The 25567-nt window shown below is 36.7% G+C and overlaps 1 protein-coding gene and 1 long non-coding RNA gene across 3 annotated transcripts in view; one reads left to right on the top strand and one right to left on the bottom strand.

Moving 5' to 3' along the window:
• The first annotated feature begins 13426 nt into the window (after window positions 1-13426).
• The window catches only part of LOC136043058 (potassium voltage-gated channel subfamily H member 7-like), a 159682-nt gene continuing 147541 nt past the window's right edge, over window positions 13427-25567 (top strand). The window contains exon 1 of one of the 2 annotated variants that reach the window (XM_065727962.1): window positions 13427-13792. In XM_065727962.1, coding sequence (XP_065584034.1) covers window positions 13619-13792 — 174 coding nt within the window. In that variant the 5' untranslated portion in view covers window positions 13427-13618. The remainder of the gene's footprint in view (window positions 13793-25567) is intronic. The other variant, XR_010621539.1, reaches the window with a different exon arrangement.
• LOC136043059 (uncharacterized) overlaps window positions 17534-25567 on the bottom strand; it is a 78385-nt gene continuing 70351 nt past the window's right edge. Inside the window, exon 2 of the long non-coding RNA XR_010621540.1 lies at window positions 17534-17781. This is a non-coding gene — a long non-coding RNA (uncharacterized LOC136043059). The remainder of the gene's footprint in view (window positions 17782-25567) is intronic.

The following is a 25567-nucleotide window of genomic DNA, read 5'->3' as shown; positions in this document are numbered from 1 at the left end:
GGGAAGCATACCCTGAAGTCATAGAATCTTAATGAAAATCTAAGTATCAGATTCAGCGCACCAGGAAACCTTGATGTAGAGGTTTCGAGCTCCTATCTGCAAAAATGGGGGGTTTTGTATTTTTTTGCCAGAAGAGATATCGCGGATGAGTGTTCATTTCTTTTCCTTTTTTCCCCAGGGGTGATCGTATTGACCCAGTACTCCTCGCAAGAGGCTTCATTCGAACGAAACTTGGAAGTTCTAGTGCCCTTTTCAAGTGACCAAAAAATTTGAGGGTAACTGGGCCTCCTCCCACGCTCATTTTTCCCTAACGGATCGAAAATATGAGGTAGCAATTTCGTTCAACATAGTTGAAAAACCTAGTAAATATGTCTTTGAGGATGACTTAATCCCCCACAGTCTCCGAGGGAAGGGCTGCAAGTTATTAACTTTGCCCACTGTTTAAATATAGTATTGGTTATTGGGAAGCATACAGGCATTTTCATGGGGGATATTTTAATATATGTGTGCTTATGGGGGGCTTGGGGGAAGACAATTTTTCCATGAATGAAAATGAACTAACATCATTTTTATACAATCCTAATAAGGGGGGAATTTATGCCAGAATGCCTCTCACTCAACTGGACTATCTGCCTTGGCTTTTTCTACACTTAGCCATGATTTGATGCCCACAACTATTCCATTTAATTCCCAGATTTCCCAGTATAATAAAATAAAACGATCAGGAACTTAAAAAAAAGTTTTTTCAACTGAAAGTAAGGACCAGCATTAAAACTTAAAACGAAAATAAATTATTACGTATATGAAGGAGTCAGCTCCCTCTTCAATACCTCACTCTTTATGCCAAAGTTTTTTTTAGTACTTTCATATTTATTCTAATTAAACAGCCTTTGTGATTCGGGGGTCATTCTTAAAGAATTGGAACAAAGTTCGAACTTTAGCGCAAAGAGCGAGCTTTTGACGAGGGGTGAACCCCTTCAATTAACGCAATAATTTCTGTTTGCTTAAGTTTTAATGTTGCTCCTTACTTTCAGTTGAAAAAACTTTTTTTTTACTTAATAAATGAAAGAAACAAAGGGGAAACCCTTTTAGGTCCAAAAAGCTCCTTAACAGTCAAAGCATATTGTCTGAGGAATCTTTGTGAGGAATCAAACATATAATCGAAAACTAAACTCATGTTAAAGGATTAATGTGAAACAGAGAAATATGAAGCAATGGACAAATTAAAGGGACTTCTCAAAAAGTATCAAAAAATCTATGACATTTTGTTTCCTAAAATACGACTGTCGACTTGCTGTGGAGCATCGTTTATGAGTTAGGTCTTTTGAGAAAGATTAATTTATTATATTGTCACAATACTTATTAGAAACCCTTCTGGGTTTCTATGGGGTCATGTACTAATAGGAACTCAGTTAGTGGCAACCTCCTTTGTTATATCATTGAAAAGGAAAAGGTACATTTTATTGGACTCTGACTTGGAACTAGGAACCAGCCTGGTTTGATACTGTAGGTTGCTTTCAATTGAACGAATTTGAAAATTAACTTTCTGCAGACAACTAATAATGACATTATTAGTAGTCATAATATTAATAATAACAGTAGTAAACATATTCGCTGTCAGTTTTAAAGTAATTGTCCGATCTATCTTCAGCAACAACGCTTCACACCCCACTCTCTTTTTCATTCAATGCTTTTATTTATTGCAGGAACTGTTTTAATTATGTTTTATGTTTCTTCGAAAACCAGGAAGTCTAAATACTTTTAATTTATTTTTCTCCGCAGATATGTTTGGTAAGTCTTTTTTGGGTGTGTCATTGCATTCTACAACTCTTTGAATTCTGTGTGTTTGAATTCTCTTTCTCTGTCGCTAGCTTAAGCTTTGCATTAAGTTTTCAAATGGGGTGGAACAACATATAGAAACAATTAATTTTCTCACCATTATCTGCTAAAGGAAAAAAGTCTTTTCATATTTTATGCTCCTTTGTAACGCTTTTCCGCCATTGTTCTTGCTGTGTAGACCAAGTGCTATAGATTGCTGTTTTTGCCTTCGAGAATGTAAATATCGTTTTGCATTAGTTTATATTTTATGATTAAATAAAAAAACAATTTTTTCAACTGAAAGTAAGGAGTAACATTAGAACATAAGACGAACAGAGATTATTACGTATATAAAGGGATTTGCCTCCTCCTCAATACCTCTCTCTTCATGCTAAAGTTTTTTAGTACTTAAAAAAAAAAATGCTTTTTATTGTTCTAATTAATTTAAAAAACGAAGTTTTTCCGAGGGAAGTAAAGAGCGAAGTTGAAACTTAAAACGAACATAAATTATTACTCACAGCCTATATAATATATATCAATAAAACTAGTACAAAATAAACCAACTAAATATGTTTCCCTTTGCCTCTAGGATTACAAAAAACTAACGCTTTACTGGATACACAAAAAAATATAGGAGTTTCGGTAGATTAACAGTAAACCGATTAAGGACCTTTCTTATAATATAAAAATAAAGCATTTTACGATTTTTGCTTTATTTTTTCGTCGTTTAATTCGTTATCACATCTGTACAATCGCTCATTCCAACGACTGGCTCTTGTTTTTGTTCTGAAAACGACATGTCATGATTAGTTTGTAAAAAGTTCCAAGCAAAACCATCTTGATAGTATTAGGGCTATAGACTAGCCTTAGAATTTGTATCTTGACTTAAAATTCTCTGTTTTACACCGAGAAACAACTGGATTTCCAGAGTTTATATTATGGCCTATTTGATCTTCATTCCGAGTTATACTAAAGCGTATTTCTTACAATTTAAGATTGAATATTACTCACTATTGGCGTTATAGCTGGTTATACCAAGATTTTACCTGATAGATCAATCCATTATTTTTGTGTGCTGCTCAGTGACTTAGCGGCTATTAAAATTATGTTTGTTTTTATGGTTATGTTTTTAAGGTAATTTTAATTGTATACTGAAAGTTACTGACGTTTCAGCTGCTGTAAGACTATGAAAAGTTTAATAGATAAGTTTTTTGTTGTCAAGTTACGTCACTTTTGACTCCTAATCAATGATCTTGTTTTTTATGCTTGACTATTGTGTTTTCAGTTTAGCTCTAGTTCATAGATTAATATTATATTTAACTATTTTTGTCTTTAAAAGACATCAACTATTAAGATTTTTAAATATAGTATATAATTTCAGCCTATTTGCTATAAAAGGGATTTAGTATCTTATTGGAAATTTTTCTTTGTCACATTTAACCGAGGGGATTCCATACGCTCCAAAACGAGCCGACGAAGAAGCGAATGAGCGAAAGGGGGTGACGAGAATATGTGATTCAGAAAAACAACTTGTCGAAGACTAAATATCATAATGCCAGAACGATAATTACAAATCTGTAAGTTGACTAAGGTTTAATTTATGAAGAAATGAAAATAAAATTTTTATTTCTCTTATAAAGAAGACTTTAAGTTTTTTAGAGAATCAAAATTGCATAATAAAATTTATTTACTTCATGGCCAATAAAAGACTATTGAGATCCTTGTAAATTAGTCTTTTATTTTCTGGAGGCTACTTGAGGATTTTTCGGCTCCTAATCCTGCTCTGTAGCATCAGTTTTGTGTTGATTAGAGCGCTTGGAAAGAAATCACTTTCCTAAAAAAGGCCCGAATGAAGAGCCACATTTTTTTTTGTCTGTAACTTATATCTGTAGCTCATTAAGCCAGGGGGAACCCAATGAACAAAGAAAATTGAAGAAAAAATCTGTTTCGCCTGAAAATGGGGTCAGACCGATAGAAAGATTAGCCAAAATTACTAAATACCACTTTTGGGAGTAAGAAAATTTTGGAGAGGGAGGGGCTAAACGGCTAAGGGGGAATGAATAAAAAGACCTCACTAAGGGCCTTTAGTCATACATACTGAAAAACCGAAATGATTTGAGATCCTTATTCCAATCAATCAATCAATCAATCAATTTGTTGAACCAATGAATTTACAAGGAAACACTTCAACATAGACTCCCCGCAAGGCTCCATGGCCTGAAAAAAAAAACAGGGGGCAAACAAAAATGAAACAAATGCAAAAAAAAACATTCAATATATTGCATTACAATCATTCAATGACTCAAACACACACAAAAAAAAAACAAAAAAAACAATGATTAAAAGACCTAAACATTAAGGGATTTTCAGAAGCCCCCCCCCCCCCAATGAAAGATATAGGACTATCCAATAAATTAAAGAAAATTCCAAATGTATGCTTGAAACCAAGCCACAAGAAATATTAAACAAACTCAACACCCCACACAACAAGCATTCCTAACCAGGCTAGGCTCACCTGTTCCCCTCTCCCACCCCCCCAAAAAAATCATAAGTATTAAGCCATTAAAAACTTCTTTAAAATCTTTTAAAAATACCAAACGAGAGATATTCTTGAGCTGACTCAGGTAGGCTATTTCAAACGATATGACAAGCAATTAACGGATTAAAGTCAGATTTCACCGATGGAGTAAATAAAATATCAATATTCCTTGAATTGCGAAGGTGACGCGTAGACCTATCAGTGATGAAAGAAGGAGTAGTTTGAAGGGCTATGGGAACATCACCATGAAGTTGATGAGAAGTGAATGACGCGGACGCAAAACTGTAGAGAGGCTGCAAATCAAGTAAAGGGCTAGTTGTAGAACAATGTGTTTCCTGTATAAGCCTTCTTACCTTACCATATAACTTAGATAGTGGTTTAAGAAAAGAAGAAAAAGGAAAAGTGAATGACGCGGACGCAAAACTGTAGAGAGGCTGCAAATCAAGTAAAGGGCTAGTTGGGCTAGTTGTAGAACAATGTGTTTCCTGTATAAGCCTTATTACCTTATCATATAACTTAGATAGTGGTTTAAGAAAAGAAGAAAAAGGAAAAGTGAATGACGCGGACGCAAAACTGTAGAGAGGCTGCAAATCAAGTAAAAGGCTTGTTGGGCTAGTTGTAGAACAATGTGTTTCCTGTATAAGCCTTATAACCTCATCATATAACTTAGATAGTGGTTTAAAAAAAGAAGAAAAAGGTCGACATCCATACAATAGTGCAATAAGAGACTTAGGACTGAACTAAGCAATAGAACAAAATTTTAAAAACAATCCAGGAAAAATGTGTTTTGGCTTCCTCAAAATTCCAAGACTCCTTGAGATCTTCATTTTAATTAGTTCAATATGATGCTTGAATGCAAAGTTTTCATCGAGAAAAACCCTGAAAATAGGACATACCAATCCTTAGATCCACTGAGATAGCCCCTTGACAGATGGATATCAGTTAACTCAGGGCATGCCAGAGAAATACGGGAAAAAATTAAAAAAACTTCACTTGGCAACATTCAGAGCGAAGTAATTAGCATCAGACGAGAGAACAACTCTCTAAAAAAAAGTCCAATAATTTGGGAAGCATCTCAGACTCAGTTCCTGCTATAGTACCAATGGTACTGTCATCAGTGAAAGCAACGAGAGTGTCCTCAACCTGCGAAAGCGATGGATTTTTTTTTAGTATTGAAAGATTCAGGATTACGTAGATGACATCAGACTGTAGGTTTCTGTTTCTTAAAGGCAACTGTAAGGTCATTAACATAAATCAAAACAGAAACAGTCCAAGAACAAAGCCTTGAGGAACACCAAACTCAACTTCAGACAAAAAGCGGGAAAAGGAATCCACGGTGATAGTTCTACCGGACAAATAGAAATCAAACCAAGCATGAGCATGTCCTCTTATACCAATGTTTGATAGCTTATAGCGCGGAATCTCATGTGTTAAAGGATCAAAAGCATTACGAACATCCAGGAATATAGTAGTAGGAATCAAACCAGAGTCAAGGACGGTGTGGAGAAAATTTACCAGAGCCACACACGCATGCTCCGTAGTATATTTAGCTCAGAAGCCAAACTGAAAATCATAAAAAAAATCTTTTAGCCTATAGAAGAGCAAGTAGACGGGAAAGCATGGTCTTTTCAAAAATTTTGCTGAAAACAGACAGCACAGATATAGGGCGATAATTGGCTGGCTCATTTCGCGGTCTGCCTTTATATAAAACAATTAATCTAGCTTACTTAAGAGAGCTGGGGAAATCCTATTTTCAAAAGAAAGATTTATAATCTTTGTCAATGGAGGAATAATTAAAGGAAGAACGAATTTAACTAACAAAGTTGTAATGCAGTCAGGGCCAGACGACGAAGAACCTTTCAAGCCATATTCAATTCTGGCTACTTCAACATCAGAAGCAGGATACAACACCATCCATTTGATACAAGATGGCCCAAAATAAGATTAAAAATCTGGTTGAGACTGCGAAGACCTGACTGAAGAAGCGGTAGTTCCCAATATTGGCAAAATAAGACGTAAATGCTTCTTGAACAGATGGAACACCCTCAACAACCACATCACCAACTACAAGGCATCAAGGGATAGAAGGAGCCGGAGAAAAATGTTTGAAGATGGAATTGATCACTTGCAAAGTTTTTCGAATAACCTTCTCACAATCCGAGAATCTTTTGGAATAATAAAGCCTAACGGCCTTATGGCACAGAGAGTTAAAAACATTCGTATAGAGTTTGAATTGCTGAAGACGTGCAGCATTCAAAGATGACTTTGCTGACTTTTAAGCTTTCTTAAGATTATTTTTCTTCTCCAACTCTTTAGAAGGCCAAGGGTCATCTATGGGTTGAGAGGAATGGATCTTTTTCACCTTGAAGTAGAGAGGGACAGAGAACACACGTCAAAAATTCAAACTTTGAACAAAATGATTATCCTCGCCAAAAACATTCCATGTCTTCCCAGCTAAATTGGATCTGAGGCGGATTAATCCATTCAGAACAAACCTAATAGAAGCTGAAATAGATGCAGGAGTACTCCTACTCAACGTTTTTTCAAGGTTAAAACTGGAAAATACAGGAGAATGGCCTGAAATATCACCCACTATAACAGAGTTCCGAACCAAATTGAGAGACGAAAAAATATTATCAATTAAAGACGCTGGTGTACAAGTTAACCGTGACAGAATACAGGTTGTTGGTAGAACACCAACAGCAAGCATATTTAAAAGAAAATCCACCGTAGTAGAGAACGCCATATCAATTAGATTTAAGTTAACCTTAGCTCCTCCTGAGCCATCATGGTGCATAGGGCGTCGACAAAACCTCTCCATTCATCACAAATCTGTATGGTTGTGGTGATGTCTACCCTTTGTGGAGTTAGTGAAATGTTGACCACTTTCAGGTCCCGACTTACTGCCTCCGCAGTAAGTGCTTATGTCGGCCTCGTCTTCGTCTTCCTTCAGGCTGCCACCGATACACTCTTGAGGGCAGTCTGTCTTCGAGCATGCGTAAAATATGACCCAAATACGTCCATTTTTGTTTCTTCGTAACTTTGGTAACTATTGGCAACTGTTTTCAGCCGAATTTCCCTATGCCAACTGATCTTGAGGGTTCTTCGAAGGCAAATGTTTCCGAATCCAAGGATACGTTTTTCCAGTTGTTGGTTGAGTTTCCAACATTCACTTTTGTACATCAATATAGACAGCACTTTGCGGTTGAACAGGCGCAATTATAAACAAAGTGAATACTTGTTACTCCTGCAATCTGGTGTCAGTCTTTTGAAGGCGCCGGATGCTTGTCCAATCCTTCTCTTATTTCAAATGTTACATCTCCAGTTTTCTCTATCCAGCGTCCTAAATATTTAAATTTTTGGATCTGCTAAACAGTTTTATCAGAACATTGAAGAGCTAGGGGGAGCCAGATGTGGACATACTTTTTGATTTGTTGACGTTGATCGACAATTTGACCTCTCGGGCTTTTATTCAATAGCCCGTAGACTGTCTGATTGCGTAGTCCATTACTGTTGTGAATAAAATGGGTGATGATTCACATCCTTGTTTGACACCAGTCATGATTTTGAAGTATCTTGTAACTCCATTTTCTCTTCGTACACAGAATTCTGTTTCTTTGTCCAGGGCGATTATCAGTACTACTATCTTGGTGGATATTCCAAAATATTTGAGCACTTTCCATAAGATTTCTCGGTCAACCGAATCAAAAGCTTTTTCTAGGTCAATGAAAGGACGATAGAGCTTTTTATTCCATTTCTTTGAGTCTTCAACCAGTATTTTCAATGTGAAAATTAGGTCTGCACATCATCTTCCCGGTGGGAAGCCGTGTTGTTCATCACGAAGATGTTGGTCCAGTTTTTGCTTTAGACCCTGTAGTAAAATAATCGACTTAAGTTTACTGGGTATTGACATTATGTTAATGCCTCTCCAGTTGCCACAAACAAGGGCGTCACTTTTTTTTTAAAGAGCCTGATAATGTGTCCTTTCGTCCAGTCACTGGGCACTTTCTGGTCGCTCCATATCTGATTTAGCAGCTCGACCTAAATTGTCATGCAGTCGCGGACTGAAGTTTTCAACATCTCAGATGTAATGCCATCTACTCCTGACATTTTCCCATTCTTCATATTTCTGATGGCGTCTATGATTTCTTCTGTAGCTGGTGGCTCTTCATTTACATCAAGAATCATGTATGGAGGGTCAGGAATTATATCTATGTCTATTTAGTAGGTTTTCGAAGTGGGTTGCCTACCTCTCGTCAATCTTCAAAGGGTGTGTCATAAGGAATCCATTCTCCTCTTTTACTAGACTAGTCCTGTTAGGCTGGACTCCTACCGAGCTTCATCTAGAAATGAGATGAATCTTGGCAACCATGAGGCTATAGTCTGATTGTATATCAGCACCTCTATAGCTTCTAACATCAATTAGACTCTTCCACCATTTGCGTGAGAAGAGGAGATGATCAATCTAGTTGTGAATGCGGCCATCTGGTGTAGTCCATGTATATTTGTGGATGGTCTTGTGTTGAAACAATGTACCTCCTATGACGAGGTCGTTCTTTAGGGCAAAGTCGACAAGTAGCGCTCCATTTTCGTTCATATCATCCATTCCATGATGTCCCACGACTTCAGGACAGTAACTGTCACAAGGTCCTACTTTCGCATTAAGATCACCTACGACCCATGTGATATAGTGTCTAGGAATTTATGCAACATCACTTTGTAGTAGTTGTATTTCTCTATTTCATCCGCTTTGTTAGTTGATGCGTAGCAGGCAGCAATTTAGAGTTTTCCATGGGCTAACCAGAATATACTTCTAGAATATACCAGAATAACTGAAAATACTTTCGTTTACAGGTGTCCAATTTAGCATCGCTTGCCTAGTTGTGGGCAACATTAGTACACCTAAACCTGTTTGGCGTCTGCTTTAATGTTCGATTTATGTGAGGACATAACCATCTTGTGACATAGCCATCATTTTTCTGGTTCAACTACAAAAGAGAGGATAATGAGGACTTTTTTCCCAAGACAGTCAACCAACCAAAACCTATTTGAATATTTCGGCCCTATAACTAAGGGCTGTCTTCAGCAAAGCAGTTAAAAAGCCTTCAGCGAAAAGTATATTTTAAGTAGTTGCCAAGGACTTTTTTCTTGGGAAGAAAGTCCTAATTATTCTCTCTTTTGTAGTTGTATTATGGAAAGGCAGTGTGGTCTTCGTCATTATTTTTCTAGTTGTCTTATTAGCTGCTTAATTTTATTAATATTTTCATTAAATTTTGCTTCGAGACTTTCTTTACTCGTGTAATTTCACCCTTTCCTTGTTTCTAGTCAAACATTAGAATTCTCGGATATAGGTTGGCCTTAGCAAATATAATCTAAATAAATTTATGATGAATGACGGATCATCCGACTTAGATAGACCATTTTAGTTTTTGGTCGAGCTATGCTGTCACAGTATACTAAAGAAGGAAAAAAATTGTTAATGACAGTTACGCCTCTAAAAACTTTTTGCTGCCAAGAAATGTAGTAAGAAAAATTAAGTTGAAAATGGTTTATTTTCCATACTTTCTAGAGAGGTTAACAGGGCGGGACCACAACCGAAATATTGATAGCTGTTTCAGGGATAGAGTGCAAGTTAATATGAAAAGTTGGCCGCTTTGTTAGTTAGGAAAAAGAAAAGAATCATTAATGTAGCTCTAAACATTATTTTTGCAGTGTTTCCAAAAAATAAAGGAAGGAGATATTTAGTTCTAGTGATAATTCAGATATAGCAACATCTTTTCTACTGTATCAAATGATTAACCTTTATCTAACCTATTAAAAGACCGACACTCGCTCTTCATGGATTTTAACGGTGTGCTCTTAGGGATTATTGCTGATGGGAGACTGTTCCACCGGCAACTGATAATAAGTCCAATTTACCAATTAATGCTAAAGAGAATAGGCCTGACATTGAAACATCGATAAAGCCCCAGAAATAATCACTTGTGAGGAATTGCTAATGACAGTATACACACTCAATAACTTAAAGAAGCCGATTGAAGGGGGGAAAACAGAAAAAGACAATTCGTTGAGCAGTTAAAAAGACTGATAATTAAAATAGATGACCACATAAGGCCGAAGGACTGATAATTAAAATGGATGACCACATAAGGCCGAAAAAGGTGACAGTGGGCTCATTTGATACCAAACCTATCTATCTAGTAGACTGTGAAGTAACGAAACCAAAGGAAAAGCCCCTAACCGTATTTTCAACGCCTCAAAAAATTCTGTGGCACAATGCGGTATTAAATGAACATCTTACGATAGCTGTTTTAATTAGAACTGTTGTAAATCAAAAAAGAAAAAAAGACAAATAAATGCGTAACTGGAGGCAACATCATCCATGCTGTCACCGTAAGTGGGGCATTAATATATATAAATAGACCATATAAAAAATTTCGTTCAAGAGTGGGCATGCTAGATCTTGCTGAAATCAGGATTGCGCAATAATTTTGTTTAATTCCGCAACACACTCGCTGGGCACCAAGAAGGTGCCACAACGTAACAAATATCGGCATATTTCTCTTCTATTTCCTCATGATTTTTTGGGCGATCATTTAGGGTATGGTCATAAACGATCTGATGCCTGTTGTAAATCAATTCAAAATTTCCAAGAAAGCTTCTATGCTCCACAATAATCTGGAAGGAGTGGTCGTGGAAACTTCAGAAGGGATTCATTCGATCGAAAATTGAAAGTTCCTGTCCTTTTAAGAGTCAAAAGTGATGACTGGAGGACAACCAGCCCCTCTCCCACGATCTGTGTAGTTATTCTCTCCCCAAAGACATCCAATCAAAATTTGAGGTAGGAATTAAGTTCTGAATAGTGAAAAAGAACACATAATTATTCCTCCACGGGCAAAATGGTAGCCCACGACAGCCCACAGTTGAAAAAATCTTAAATTTCTGAAATTTCCAGAAATTGATATCAATGTATTTTAAACTTTCAGTTTATTGTCTTTAGCTCCTTCCAGCAATCTTGACTATTAAAATGATGTAGTTTTATTTTTCTTTGATGATTTAAAAAATTAAGCACAGTATAAAAAACATATTTATAATTTTTTTCCCATTCCAAAGACATGGAAGGGATTGTCATTTAAACTTCGAAAGGACTGTTTTGATTGGAAAGTTTAAAGTTCTAGTGTCCTTTTTAAGATCCAAAAGCGATTGGATGGCAGCAGCCCCTCAGCCTTTCTAGCTTCCTTCCTCCTAATCTAATCAAGCATTTAGTTTATTGCCATTAGTTATTTCAAGCCATCTTGATTATTATAGTGATTTCTTTTTTATTTTTCGTTGATGTTAAGAAAAACTGAGCGCACTGTTCAACATGCACATTTACTACTTTTTTTCCAAAGCCATTTCATCTGGAAGGGGTGGTCAGAAAAACTTGGGAAGAGACTCTTTCGATTGTAAGTTGAAAGTTATATTGTCCCTTTTAAGAGTCAAATGTGATCTGATGGTAACCACCCTTGCCTGTCTTAGCTGCTCTCCTTCAATTATATCCGATAAAAATTTTGAGATAGCCATTTTCTTAAAAATAGTTTAAAGCTCAAATTACTATGCCTCCGGGGATAACACGGCCCCCACAGCCCCGGGGGCAAGGGTTGTAGGATATGGAAGTTACCCATTGCTTACAAACAGGATATGTTATTGGGAAAGAAGGGGGGCAAGTTTAGTCCCCGGTCTCCATATGCTTGGGAGTGGAGTTTGCAGAGTCGTGTGTTCCCGCAGGAAATTTAACAGTGGTAGCACCAGTCAACACTTAGGAGAAAGACTGCAAAAACACAAGCTTCCAATAAATAAATTTCTAAATTTTAAAAGTACAACTGATGAATATAGCTCTGCTTTAGCTCTTCGCAATTATGAACATCCAGATCATTTAGTTGCATAACCATGTGCAAGATTTTATGTTTGGAGTATTTTTAGGTTGTTTGTGTGTGATTTTGTCATTATAGTAGTGTTTGTTTTAAGTTTTACTGCTTATGTGAATTAATCTCTGATTGTTTTTAGTTTTAATATCACTCTTTGATTCTTGTCAAAAATTATTTATTTAAGATCTAATTTCAAACAAGATTAAGCAAAGGACAGGGAAAACCGATTAAAGAGGAAATTCTTCGATTTTAGCATGGCTACTACAAAAATTGTGAACTACCGGCGCCGCTGCTGAAAATACCGAGCAATTCAGCATAACTAAAAATTCAAAACAAGCTTAATTTCAAATTATGTTAATCGGAAGATAAGTCAAAATTTGAAGTATATTTGAAATCAGCCAGAAATTTTTTGGATTAGGAAAATTCTTGTGTTTTTTAAATTGTCTGTTAATTATAAAATATATGGGGCTTGGCCAGAGGGAAGAACACAAGTTCGTTTAAAATCATGTTTCTAATATACTCTGTTGGTAAAAGTAATTTTTCTTTTATCTTCAGTCATATTTAAAGCACAAACATAAAAAAATAAAAATATAACAGTGAAACTTATCTTTATGATTATCTTTAATATTTACCTCAGTAACGATAGGCTAGACATTTTTGGTTGTTCATGTTTCAGTAATAGATTCGATTTCACTCCATTTTTTATTTCGTGTACTCTCCGTACATGAAATACTAAATTCTAGCTATACTAATCATGTTTCTAAGAACAACTCTTTGCGGCACTGAGCCCTCTCTAGTTAATGTAGTTACGTTTACTCCTTCTCTCCAAGTCAATCTGCTTATAGCTCATCTCTTTACTCCCTCTCATGAAGTTCTAGCTTCCTTAAAATCTTTTCTTATTACTATTTTTCACCCTCTTCAGGGATAAACTGTTTTTCTTTTAGCCCTGATAGGTGGCCGTAAAGGATTATATTTGGCAATTCAAGCCAGTTAAAGTACCCACATTTTAGGTTAAGGTTTTTGACTAATATGCTATCTGTTAAATCTATGCGTGTTTGCGCAAAGAGAAATAAAACTAGAATATAATTAGGGGTTTTTCAGATTGTGTTCTAAAATGCCCAAAACCGACATGATAGGCCATCATTTTCCAAATATTTCTTAGATTCCTTTTGAATGACTAAGAGAAGATTTTGACCTACCACGTTTGCAGACGTGTTTGCTCCTGTAGGCTATGTTTGATGATAACTACTGAAATGAATACTCATAACTTTCGTAAGTTCAACAAATTTTGAGCCTGCAACAACCCTACTATTTGGTCCATGGTTGAAAATTTTCTTCATTTTTAGTGGACGTGATGTTTATCATCGATATTTTAATAAATTTTCGGACAACGTTTGTAAATGCCAATGACGAAGTAGTATCTCATCCTGCCAAAATTGCAGTTCACTACCTTAAAGGATGGTTTACAATAGACTTGGTTGCAGCAATCCCATTTGACTTGTTACTATTTGGATCACAGACTGACGAGGTATTTCTTACGTTCTATCACAATTTTTGAAAACTAGCCCTCTTTTTCTCCAATTGACAATATCTTTTCATTCTTGTGTTGTTTGTTCTTGCACCGAGTAATTGAAATGGAAAGAAGTCACGCATAATTTAATATGTTCATTAAACAAAGTTGTAGGGACCCTATGACTTTTTCTGTCTTTGCGGATCATATATTAAATGTTGAGACTAAAATTTTTAGAGAGGATAAAAATTTAGACCCTCATTTCCATTTGTCTTTATGTTTTCTTAATCTGTTGTCTTAATCTATTTTTCTTGATCTAGTCACCATTCTTGTGTTTTGGAAGACCGAAGGAAAAAGTACAAAATCAAGATTCTTATATGTTCTTCTTAGCTTTTGTACACATGGTTACCACACTTCCACGATTTTGTGCTCTTTTCCTACACATGCCATAAAGTTCCCTCCGTTTTAGAAAACAAACCTATATGCTGCTCGATAGTATAACTGTTACTGAGAAGAATTAAATATAGGTTCTGCCACTCTTTCTGAATTCTGAAAACTGTAAGTGCATACTAAATAATTGTGTTGCGAGAGCAACACTTTGGTTTTGTCCCGTTCTTTTTTTTTTTTTTTTTTTTTCCTATGCTGCCGATCTCAGCTTATTCCTGGAAACTGGTAAGGGTCTAACCTGTGCGGTTTTTACGGAAAGTGTGGACCTCAGGCCGGATTGATGAATATGACATTACATTTTGGAAAGCTCCGTAGAACTCTTGCCTGGGGCCAAAAAGGATGGTTTTTGCTTGTCCTCGAGCCAGAGCCTATGGTGTGCGAAGTGAAGTGGAGTTATATAGCCTATGTCAGAGAGGAGTATCTGAAGTTGTGCAGCCAAGCTTTCGTTTCATCAAACCATGTTTCTGCTTTCGAGTGGAAAGCTCCGTTCTAGCAGGCAAGCAAGCAGGCACCAGTTTCAAATTGAAGATGGACTAAAATCTATAAGTGTTAAATATATGCGGTAGTTCCCCGGCCCCACAGCCAATATATCTTCTTTGAGTGATAAATAGAAAAATTTACAGAAACAAAAAAGTGCGATTTTCCCACGGGTCCGATTGTTTCTATTGTTTGCCATCTATTGTTTCTAGCCATTTCTGTTCGTGATTTCAGCTGACTTTACCATTCTTTTTTTCTACTTGGGATTGCAATAGAGAAATGGTATCAGATATACCTCTTAAACTTCAAAAGTTCTCTCATTGCTAAAGAAATTAGAGCTTATCCTTTGCTCCTTTCTAAGTGGTGGTGTTAGAAAGTTGGCCTCCGGCAAAAAAGTCAACTTTTGAACTAAGACAGATAGAATTTTTTTTCAATGACAATCGATAGACCTTGATGAGCTGATCAAAGTATATGTCATCCATTTTTTGTTACAAAAATTCCTTCATGACATACACCAGTTGAAAGTTTCAAGGGGTTGACAACTTCAGTGGTAAGGTACACACTTGAACCAAAAATAGGTCGATACCAATTGTGAGATATGTAGGGGACTTCCAAGCAACAGTCGATTATTAGCTTATAATCATCTTTGGCAATGAGAGGTTTGCAACTTTTGCTGATTGGTGTACCTATTATCTGTTTCTGGTGTAATTGATGGTAAGAACAACTTGGTTCCCGATTGTAAGACATGTAGGGGAGTTGTAAGTAATAATCGGCTGTTAGGCTACAATGACTTCAGCGACAAGGGGTTTGCAACTTTTGCTAGTTGGTGTACCCATTATTTGTTTCCGGTGAACTTGGATGTATATCCCGGGAGAGGGACTTGGAAGTAAGAATCGGTTGCTAGAGGAGGCTCACGAGGGGCTACAAATTTGTGCAAATTGGTACACATCTATGGAATCAGGGACCCATAAATTTCCTGTAATGACTCGCCACCCAATAATAAGCGATCCTGGATGGCGAGTCATTACAGGAAATTTATGGGTCCCTGATGGTATTTTGATCCTGAAAAGTTACAGATAGCTTTATAATACCAACTAGATTACATAAGATAATGTTCCAAGTTTCCATCCGTCACGATGTCTACGATTGAAAAGGATAAAGTTCAACCGGCTGCAAAGTGACATTTAGGGGCCTAGTAAGTAATAATCGGCTGTTAGGTTACAATCATTTTCAGAGATGAGGAGTTTGCAACTTTTGCTTGTTGGTGTACCCATTATTTGTTTCCGGTTGAACTTGATGTCTATCTCGGGAGAGGGACTTGTAAGTAAAAATCGGTTCACTTTAGGCTAGAAATTTGTCCAAATTGGTGCACATTGTATTCGATCCCTGTAAATCTGTCGGTAAGAAAGTTCATATCGATGGTCTATCAACCACTGTAACCTAGAATTAAGATGTTACGCAACGGGTACAAACGATAATACAAAACAATGAGGTAGTTTCGTAATAATTAATAGAATGTCATCTATGGTATTTTGATCCTGAAAAGCTCCGGATAGTTTTATAATTAATACCAACTAGATTATACAAGATATTGTTCCTAGTTCTTTTTTGGTGTCGAATTAAAAAGATTCGAAAATTTGTTGCACAATTCCTTTTTACATTTCAACAAAATACGTCTACTATAGGCGAAGAGTAAACTGCACAGCAACACTTTGGTTTTATCCCATTTTTTTTGTTTTTTTTTTTCCTATGCCGTCGATTCCAGCTTATTCCTGGAAACTGGTAAGGGTCTAACCTGTGTGGTTTTTACAGAAAGTGTGGACCTTGGGCCGGATTGATAAATATGACATTATATTTTGGAAAGCTCCGTACGACTCTTGCCTGGGGCCAAAAAGGATGGTTTTTGCTTGTCCTCGAGCCAGAGCCTATGGTGTGCAAAGGATAAAGTTCAACTGGCTACAAAGTCAATTTAGTCCCTTCTTCCACTATTTTTTTTTTTTTCAACCCTGAGGAATAGCCTTTGATCATCTGATTACTGATTGTGTTATTCTTTGTCTCTCACGGAAGAGGGACTTGTAAGCAAGAATGGGTTGCTAGAGGAGGTTCATGAGGGGCTACAAATTTGTGCAAATTGGTGCACATCTATGGTATTTGATCCTGAAAAGTTACGGATAGCTTTATAATACCAACTAGATTATATAAGATAATGTTCCAAGTTTCCATCCGTCACGATGTCTACGATTGAAAAGGATAAAGTTCAACTGGCTGCAAACTCAATTTAGTCCCTTTTTCCGATATTCTTTTGCTGTTGTTTTTTCAACGCTGAAGAATTTGATCATGTGATTACTGATTGTGTTCTTCTTTGAATATGCCGTTTTGAAAGCTTTGATAGTTTTGACAACTTCAGCATTTAACCGATAGCGAAGAAACAAAACCAAAGTGTTGCTCTCGCAACACTTTAATCGGCAAAGCCGGACAAAGGTTGCCGCAACACTTCACGTTGCCCAGGCAACGTAGGTCTAGTTGATTTTTGTTTCTTGAAGTGAATACGGCAAATCGAAAACTATTATTTTAGAACAAATTTTGCGAAGTCTACTACATATACTCAATATAATACCAAAATGGATCGCATAAGTCAATTTGGAGGTAGCTCAAATTGCGTCTAAATGGTTTATTTCAAAGTAGACATTCTTGTAAAATTAATGGTTAAGGAATTATCAAGTATGGGTACAATTCTTTTTTCAAAGTACGCCGGGGTTTTTCATGTTGTGTTCAGCAAACGCTTAACCTTTTCTTGCCTGAATAATCAAATAGACAATAAAATTCAGATAATACTTAAGAGCACATTTTTTTATTCAAACAAGGTAAAGTACACAAAAAAATTGTTCCACTTTTGGAACGAAATGGAACTGTGGTACCATATGGAAGTAATTGATTCTGTGCCACTCTATGAAGCAATGTCTAATTGAGACATAAACCTTATGTCACATTGTATGACTTCTACTCTGGTACGGGTGTTGACACACTGCCAGTAGTGAACCGTCTTTCCTTGCAACTCAGGGCAATGGATACGATCATCAAATCTAAAAAATAGGCAGGAAGTCAATCAAATCTTTGATTCTCATAGGCCGAAGGACAGGATAATTCTGTAAAAGTGTGCCTACTACGTTTCGGGGTTTCATTACCGACTGTCAGTCTACCAGCAAAACCAGACTTGAACCAAAGCAAAATGGGCATCTTTTATATATTTGCCTATTTATGCGCTCGTCGGTGCAATACCCCTCTCACTTCAGAATTCTAAGATCTGTGAGGTAGTAGTAGATCATTAAGTACCATTTTTGTACTTGAAATTAATCCTGTATATATCCGGGAGCATATCACAGCTCCAGGAGTATATGACGTAAATCTATTTGCCAGTTGACCAATTATATTGTTTGATGGCAAAAAGCCTTGAAACATCAGTCTTTGTCTTGGAAGATGCCTATCACCGCTTGCACGTTTCAATTACAAGGCTGCCACCCGGTGAAAAAAAAATCTCTTGATGCTTGTAAAAAAACCCACCTAAATCAGCACAAAAGTCACTAGATTATTGACTAGAAATCTCTAGAATTATAATAATCTTTGTCATTGTAATTAATAACTGTGTTTTTTTCTCTACCATGTTCTATAAGGGCGCACCTACATGAACGGGGTAAAGTTAGCTTAAGATATTTTGTTTTTCTCAGGTGAAAATTACCATTGAAGTTTTGAAAAATGCCTTTTTGCGTTTTTATGCAGGGAATAGAACAAAATCCTCGCTTCCTCTCTATATTTTCCAGGATTGGTATCCTTCGTTTAGAACCTGATCACTGAAAATTGGTTATCGGTGATCTAATCAGAATATTTGCTTTCTTTTTGTTTTTTTTTCCTTGTCGATCCAAAACCCCAGTTCTTTTCCCAAAGAATATAGAAACTATTTTCTTTTTACTCTAGTCGAGCTAGTATTACTGGGACACCAGTGATAATTTAAAAAATGACCTTTTTATGTTTTCATGGAAAAAATGTGTCCCACCCTTTATAAATTTTGATAAGCATCGGTCTTATTGCTTCTTTAATTTAAAAAGGTACTTGTTACGTATAACTAATACGGAACACACCCAAGAAGTAAAGTAATGTGAGTCCTAATGAAATATGCCAAAATATGATGAAAATATAATACTTTCGTTTGCATAATATAATTTGGGCTATGTATTTGCATGTTAGGGGGTGTGGGGGTAAATTAACCTTGCCTAAACTCACCCTCACCCCCGTCTAATTTACAAATATATAGCCAAAATTATACAAGTCCAATGCATTCTGTCACCCGTTATTTGTCTTTGTGGCTATGAAACTGGTTTTCATAGATCGCACATTATCGTTGTTATCCTTTACAACTTATCCTTAGCATAGTTTCATCCCCATACCTATCCTCAGAGGCTGTGTGGGCTATGGTAAATCTAAATTTACAGTTTTGGAGCCTTTCAATTATGCTAAACCGAAATGGTTATCTCAAACTTTTGATCGAACAGTTTTTTGGGAAAAAAGGGCCTTGGGAGGGGGCTAGTGGCTGTCCGATCTTTTTAGGACACCAGAAATTTTAATTTCCGTTCAAAGGATCGTTGGTTCGATACGATCGCCCCTGGAAAAAAAAACAACAAAAGTAACAAATTAACACGCATTGGTGATTTTTCTTCAGGTAAATAACACAAAATTCAATACTTTTGCAGACAGGGGCTTGAAACCTCTACAGTTCTCAGATAAGCGAAATCTAACGGTTTGATTTTAATTCAAAATTTATGACTTTTATGGGTGTCCTCCCTCTTTCAAAAATCAGGAAAATTTTCACTGTTTCTTAGCCTTTTATAAGTAAAACTAAGCTTAATGAATCTTATATATATTTGGAATCACATACTAAGCTGATGCTATATCAATTGATATCAAAATTCCGTTTTTAGAGTTTCGGCTACTACTGAGCCTTGTAGCTTCATTCTTACAGTTCGTTACCACAAACTGTTTGAAATAATTGCATATTAAATAAAAAAACAAGTTTTTTTTTAACTGCAAGTAAGGAGTGACATTAAAACTTAAAACAGACAGAAATTATTCCGTATATGAAAGGGGTTCTCCCCTATGCAACGCCTTGCTCTTTACGCTAAAGTTTGACTCTTTGTCACAACTCTACTTTTTAAAACAATAAAAAAAGTAAGTTTAAACTTGATGAAACTTATATATTTAAAATTAGCACTAAAATGTGATTATTTTGATGTAACTTTTGGTATCGAAATTCCGTTTTATGGAGTTTCGGTTACTAATGAGCCGGGTCGCTCCTTACTACAGTTTGTTGCCACGAACTGTTTGATAAATCAAAAACTTTAAGAATAGGAAGTTATCTGCGCTTATTAGGTGTTTCATTTACAATAAAGATAATTTGGAGAATTATTGGAGTTTCGATTAGATATTACAAGTAAAGATTAAAATTTTTAGACAATTCCCAGAGTAGACACCCCCCCCCCCCCCCTTGATCCCATCTGACTTCAATTATCCAACTACAACTGATTAAATCTATCTACTTATTAGTGCCGTCCCTAGACGTTTTTTGGGGTAAACGGACTGTTGTTTGGTGCCCCTTCCCTTGGTTGACCGAAATATAATTATACGCCCTTAAAGTAAGGTGTGCAGGGTTTTCTAATAAAAAGTGTAACAATAAAAATAAATAGACTTTTATTATGTAGTATAATTCTAACTTAAATATTAAATGGAATATGTCAATAAACAACAAGATGATTTATTAAAAATGGGAATTTAAAATATGATTAACAATTTATCGGTTGAACACACTACTTAGAAAACAATGCAACATACAACTTTTTATAATGAAAAACAAATTTTTCTAGCTTTCATGTTTTAAAAGTCATTAAGCAGTCCGTCGTATTGAATTCACATAGCAAATAAATATAAATTTTATTTCAACAGAAATGCTTAAATTGAAATGATTTGATTATTTGAATTGTAGACATGTGGCAATTTTCGTTTAAAATTCACTATATTGTGGCAATTTTGCAATCAAACAGTTTGTGGTAATGTAAAAAGGAGCGACCCGGCTCAATGGTAACCAAAACTTTAAAAAACGGAAGGTTGATATCAATTGATACATTAGAAGAACCAGATTTTTATGTTGATTTCAAATATATAAGTTTCGTCAACTTTAGCATTACCCATTAAAAGTTACGAGCCTGAGAAAATTTGCCTTATTTTCCAAAAAAGGGGAACCCCCCTAAAAGTCATATAATCTTAATGAAAATCACAGCCTCACATTCAGTGTATCAGAAAATTCTACCGTAGAGGTTTCAAGCTCCCCTCTGCAAAATTTTGGAATTTTGTATTTGATGCCATATAAAAGGTCACGTATGCATGTTTATTTGTCTTCGTTTGTTTTTTTTCTTCCCACTGGTGATTGTATCAACCCAGTGGTCCTAGAATATCACGTGAGGGTTCATTCAAACAGAAATTAAAGGTTCGAGTGCCCTTTTTAAGTGACCGAAAAATTGGACGATACCTAGGCCCCCTCCCACGCTCATTTTTCCCCAATGTCACCCGATTAGAATTTTGAGATAACCATTTTGTTCAGCATAGTCGAAAAATCTAATAACTATGTCTTTAAGAATGAATTAATCCCCCATAGTACCCGGGGAAAGGGCTGCAAGTTGGGAATTTCGACCATTGTTTACATATAGTATTGATGATTGGGAAGTTAGAAGGACCTCGTAACTCAGATCTCTTATCTTAAATCCCGACCGGATCCAGTGTCATTGGGGGGGGGGGGAATCTTGGAAAACGCTTAAAACAGAGAGAAGCACAAGTCCAAGATAAGTGACTGACGTAACCGGACTGGATTCGCTCTCTTTGGTGGAGTTGGGGGTGGGGGTTATTCGGAAAAATTAGAAAAAAATGAGGTATTTGTAACTTACGAGCGGGTGATCAGATCTTAATGAAATTTGATATTTAGAAGAATCTTGTGCTTTAGAACTCTCATTTTAACTAACGTAGATTAGTAACGTAGATTAGAAACTCATTATTAAATAACGTAGATTCGTGATTGACATAACCGGACTGGATCAGCTCTCTTTGGGGGGAGGTTAGGGGGTGGAATTCAGTGCTTTGGCGCGTCTGGTGCTTCTGGGTGTGTTAGGACGATATAATTCATAGGCGTGTCAAGGAGCTGCACAAATTGACTTGATAAAGTCGTTTTCCCCGATTCGGCCATTTGGAGGGCTGAAGGGAGAGGAGAAATTAGAAAAATTGAGGTATTTTTAACTTACGAGTGGGTGATCGGATCTTAATGAATTTTGATATTTAGAAGGACCTCCTGACTCAGAGCTCTTATTTTAAATCCCGACCGGTAGTAAGCCTCTGATTTTCATTTGAAAGCAATCTATTGATTTTTAGAATTTTGCTAGAGCTCATATCATATGAGCTTTTGGCTCTTCCGACCTCGTCACAAGTGCCATATGAGCTCTTAGCTCTTGTTAACTGAAAGTCAGGATCGACATTAAAACTTAAAACGATGAGAAATTATTCTGTATATGAAAGGGCTGTCCCTCCTCAGCCTCCACCTCTTTATGCTAAAGTTTTTTATTGTTTTAAATAGTAAAGATGTGAGAAAGAGTCAAACTTTAGTGTAAAGACCGAGGCACTGAGGAGGGGACTTTAAAATACGGAATAATTTCTGTTCGTTTTAAGTTTTAATTTCGCTCCTTACTTTCAGTTAAAACAAGAGACAAGAGCTCATATGGCAATTGTGACGAGGTCGGAACCTAAAATTAGACTCGGTACAAGAGTTATCGATATCCTCGTCCTAGCATGTTAAGAAGCACCGAACTCGCCAAAGCACTAGAAATTCATCCAACTCCCACAAAGAGATCAGATCCGGTCCGCTTATGTCAATCACGAATCTATAGCTTGTACTTATTCTCGAACTTGCTAAAGTACTAGAAATTACCCCAACTCCCCAAAAGAGACTGAATCTGGTCTGGTTATGTCAATCACGTATCTAGTACTTGTGCTTAATAATCCCATCAAGTTTGTTCCCGATCTCTTCACTCTAAAAGTTTTCCAATATTTCAGGTTTCCATTTCCCTCTCCACCCCTTGTCCCCAAATCCGATCCAAATTAAAAATGGAGCATCTGAAATATGAAATCTTTCTATATATCAAGTTTCAATAAGATCCAATAAACCTACCTCCATTTTCACGAATTTCCCTCCCTCCAGCCACTCCCTCGGACGGTAGAATCGGCAAGACGACTATTATCAAGTCAATTTGTGCAGGTCCCTGACACGTCTACCGATTTTCACCAGAAGCACTAAACTTTCTAAAGCACTGAAAATCTTCTCCCCCTGACTCCCCCAAAGAGAGTGGATCCGGTCCAGTTGTATCAATTGCGTATATAGTACTTGTGCTTATTCTTCCCGCTAAGTTTCATCAAGATCTGTCCACTCTAAGTGTTTTCCAAGATTTCCGGTTCTCCTATCTCCCCCCCAAACATCAACGGATCAGGTGGGGATTTAAAATTAGAGCTCTGAGACACGAGGTCCTTCCAAATATCAAATTTCATTAAGATCTGACCACCCGTTCGTAAGTTAAAAATACCTCATTTTTTGTAATTTTTCCGAATTAACCGAATCACCCCCACCCCAACTCCCCCAAAGGGAGCAGATCTGGCCCGGTTATGTCAATCACGTATCTAGGACTTGTGCTTATTCTTTCCAACAAGTTTCATCCCGATCTCTCCACCCTAAGCGTTTTCAAAGATTTCCGGTCTCCCCCTCTAACTTGCCCCAATGTCACCAGATCCGGTCAGGATTTAAAATAAAAGCTTTGAGACACGAATTCCTTCTAAATACTAAATTTCATTAAGATCCGATCACCCGTTCGCAAGTTAAAAATATCTCATTTTTTTTATTTTTTACGAATTAACCCCCCCCCTCCTCGAATTCTCCCATGGAAAGCGGATCCGGTCTGGTTATGTCAATCACGTATCTAGGACTTCTCTCCCCTCTAAGCGTTTTCCAAGGTTTCCTGTTTGCTCCTTCAACTCCCCACAATGTCACCAAATCCAGTCGAAATTTAAAATAAGAGTTCTCAGACACAAGGTTCTTCTAAATATCAGATTTCATTAAGATCCAATCACCCACTCATAAGTTAAAATACCTCATTTTTCTAATTTTTTTCAAATTACCGGATTTTGTCCCCTCCAACTCCCGCAAAGAGAGCAGATTCGGTCCGGTTATGTCAGTCACGTGTCTAGGGCTTGTATTTATTCTCCCCACCCAATTTCGTCCCGATCTCTCCACTCTAAGCGTTTACCAAGATGTCTGTTTCCCCCCTCCAACTCCTCCCAGTGTCACCAGATCCCGTCGGGATCATATATAGGAGAACTGAGTTTTGAGGTCCTTCTAAAATATCAAATTTCGTTAAGATCCAATCACCCACTCATAAGTTAAAATACCTCATTTTTTCTAATTTTTTCAAATTACCGAATTACGTCCCCTCCAACTCCCCCAAAGATAGCAGATCCAGTCCGGTTATGTCAATCACGTGTCTAGGACTTGTATTTATTCTTCCCACAAAATTTCGTCCCGATCTCTCCACTCTAAGCGTTTTCCAAGATGTCGGTTCCCCCCTCCAACTCCTCCAAATGTCACCAGATCCCGTCGGGATCATATATAGGAGCTCTGAGTTTTGAGGTCCTTCTAAAATGTCAAATTTCGTTAAGATCCAATCACTCACTCATAAGTTAAAATACCTCATTTTTTCTAATTTTTTCAAATTACCGAATTATGTCCCCTCCAACTCCCCCAAAGAGAGCAGATCCGGTCCGGTTATGTCAATCACGTGTCTAAGACTTGTATTTATTCTTCCCACCAAATTTCGTCCCGATCTCTCCACTCTAATCGTTTTCCAAGATGTATGTTTCCCCCCTCCAACTCCTCCCAATGTCACCAGATCCCGTCGGGATCATATATAGGAGCTCTGAGTTATGATGTCCTTCTAAAATATCAAATTTCATTAAGATTCGATCACCCATTCGTAAGTTAAAAATACCTCATTTTTTCTAATTTTTCCGAATTAACCGTCCTTCTGCTCCCCTCAAGATGGTCGAATCAGGTTTGCGACTATTTCTAATTTAATTTGGTCTGGTCCCTGACACACCTGTCAACTTTCATAATCCTAGCTTTTCTGGAAGTGCCCGAAGTAGCAAAACAGGGACCGACAGACCAACAGACAGACAGAAATTATGATCGGTAAATACGAAGTGCCATAAAAAAACTTTTTTAATTTAATAATAAGAATAACTGATTTGCACTGTTCAAAAGTGCAAGAACAGTGCAATAACATTTGCACTGTTCAAAAAATGATAGGCACTGGGAAATATCATCATAAGTGAAAATAAATTTGCCTTTCATCTACCTTACTTACTCCATCACATTCTTTCAAATTACAATGCTTCAAATTGCTTCTAGACTCATTATTTTTAACATAGGCATAGTTTTTGACACATTGTAGATTGCATATATTTCGTTCAGGAAGGAAATAACCTGCACAATGTATGTATGTACCGATGTCTAAACGCGTATATATAGGTATGAGGCATATGTAATTTCTAAATTTACCGTCAAAATTCATTTAAGTTGATAAGTTCGAGAGATTTGTTCGGGTCCTGGTGGATTTGGATTTTGTGACGTCAAACTGCCACAGCGTATTCCGTCCCATTTCCAGAGAAATTATAACTAAAGTATTGGGCTGTGACCTCTTTGTGCTCACGTAGTTATTTCGTATTTACAGAGTATTA

The sequence above is a fragment of the Artemia franciscana genome, unplaced genomic scaffold (assembly GCF_032884065.1).
Source record: "Artemia franciscana unplaced genomic scaffold, ASM3288406v1 Scaffold_289, whole genome shotgun sequence".
NCBI lineage: Eukaryota > Metazoa > Arthropoda > Branchiopoda > Anostraca > Artemiidae > Artemia > Artemia franciscana.
This window is presented reverse-complemented; position numbering and strand designations above follow the sequence as displayed.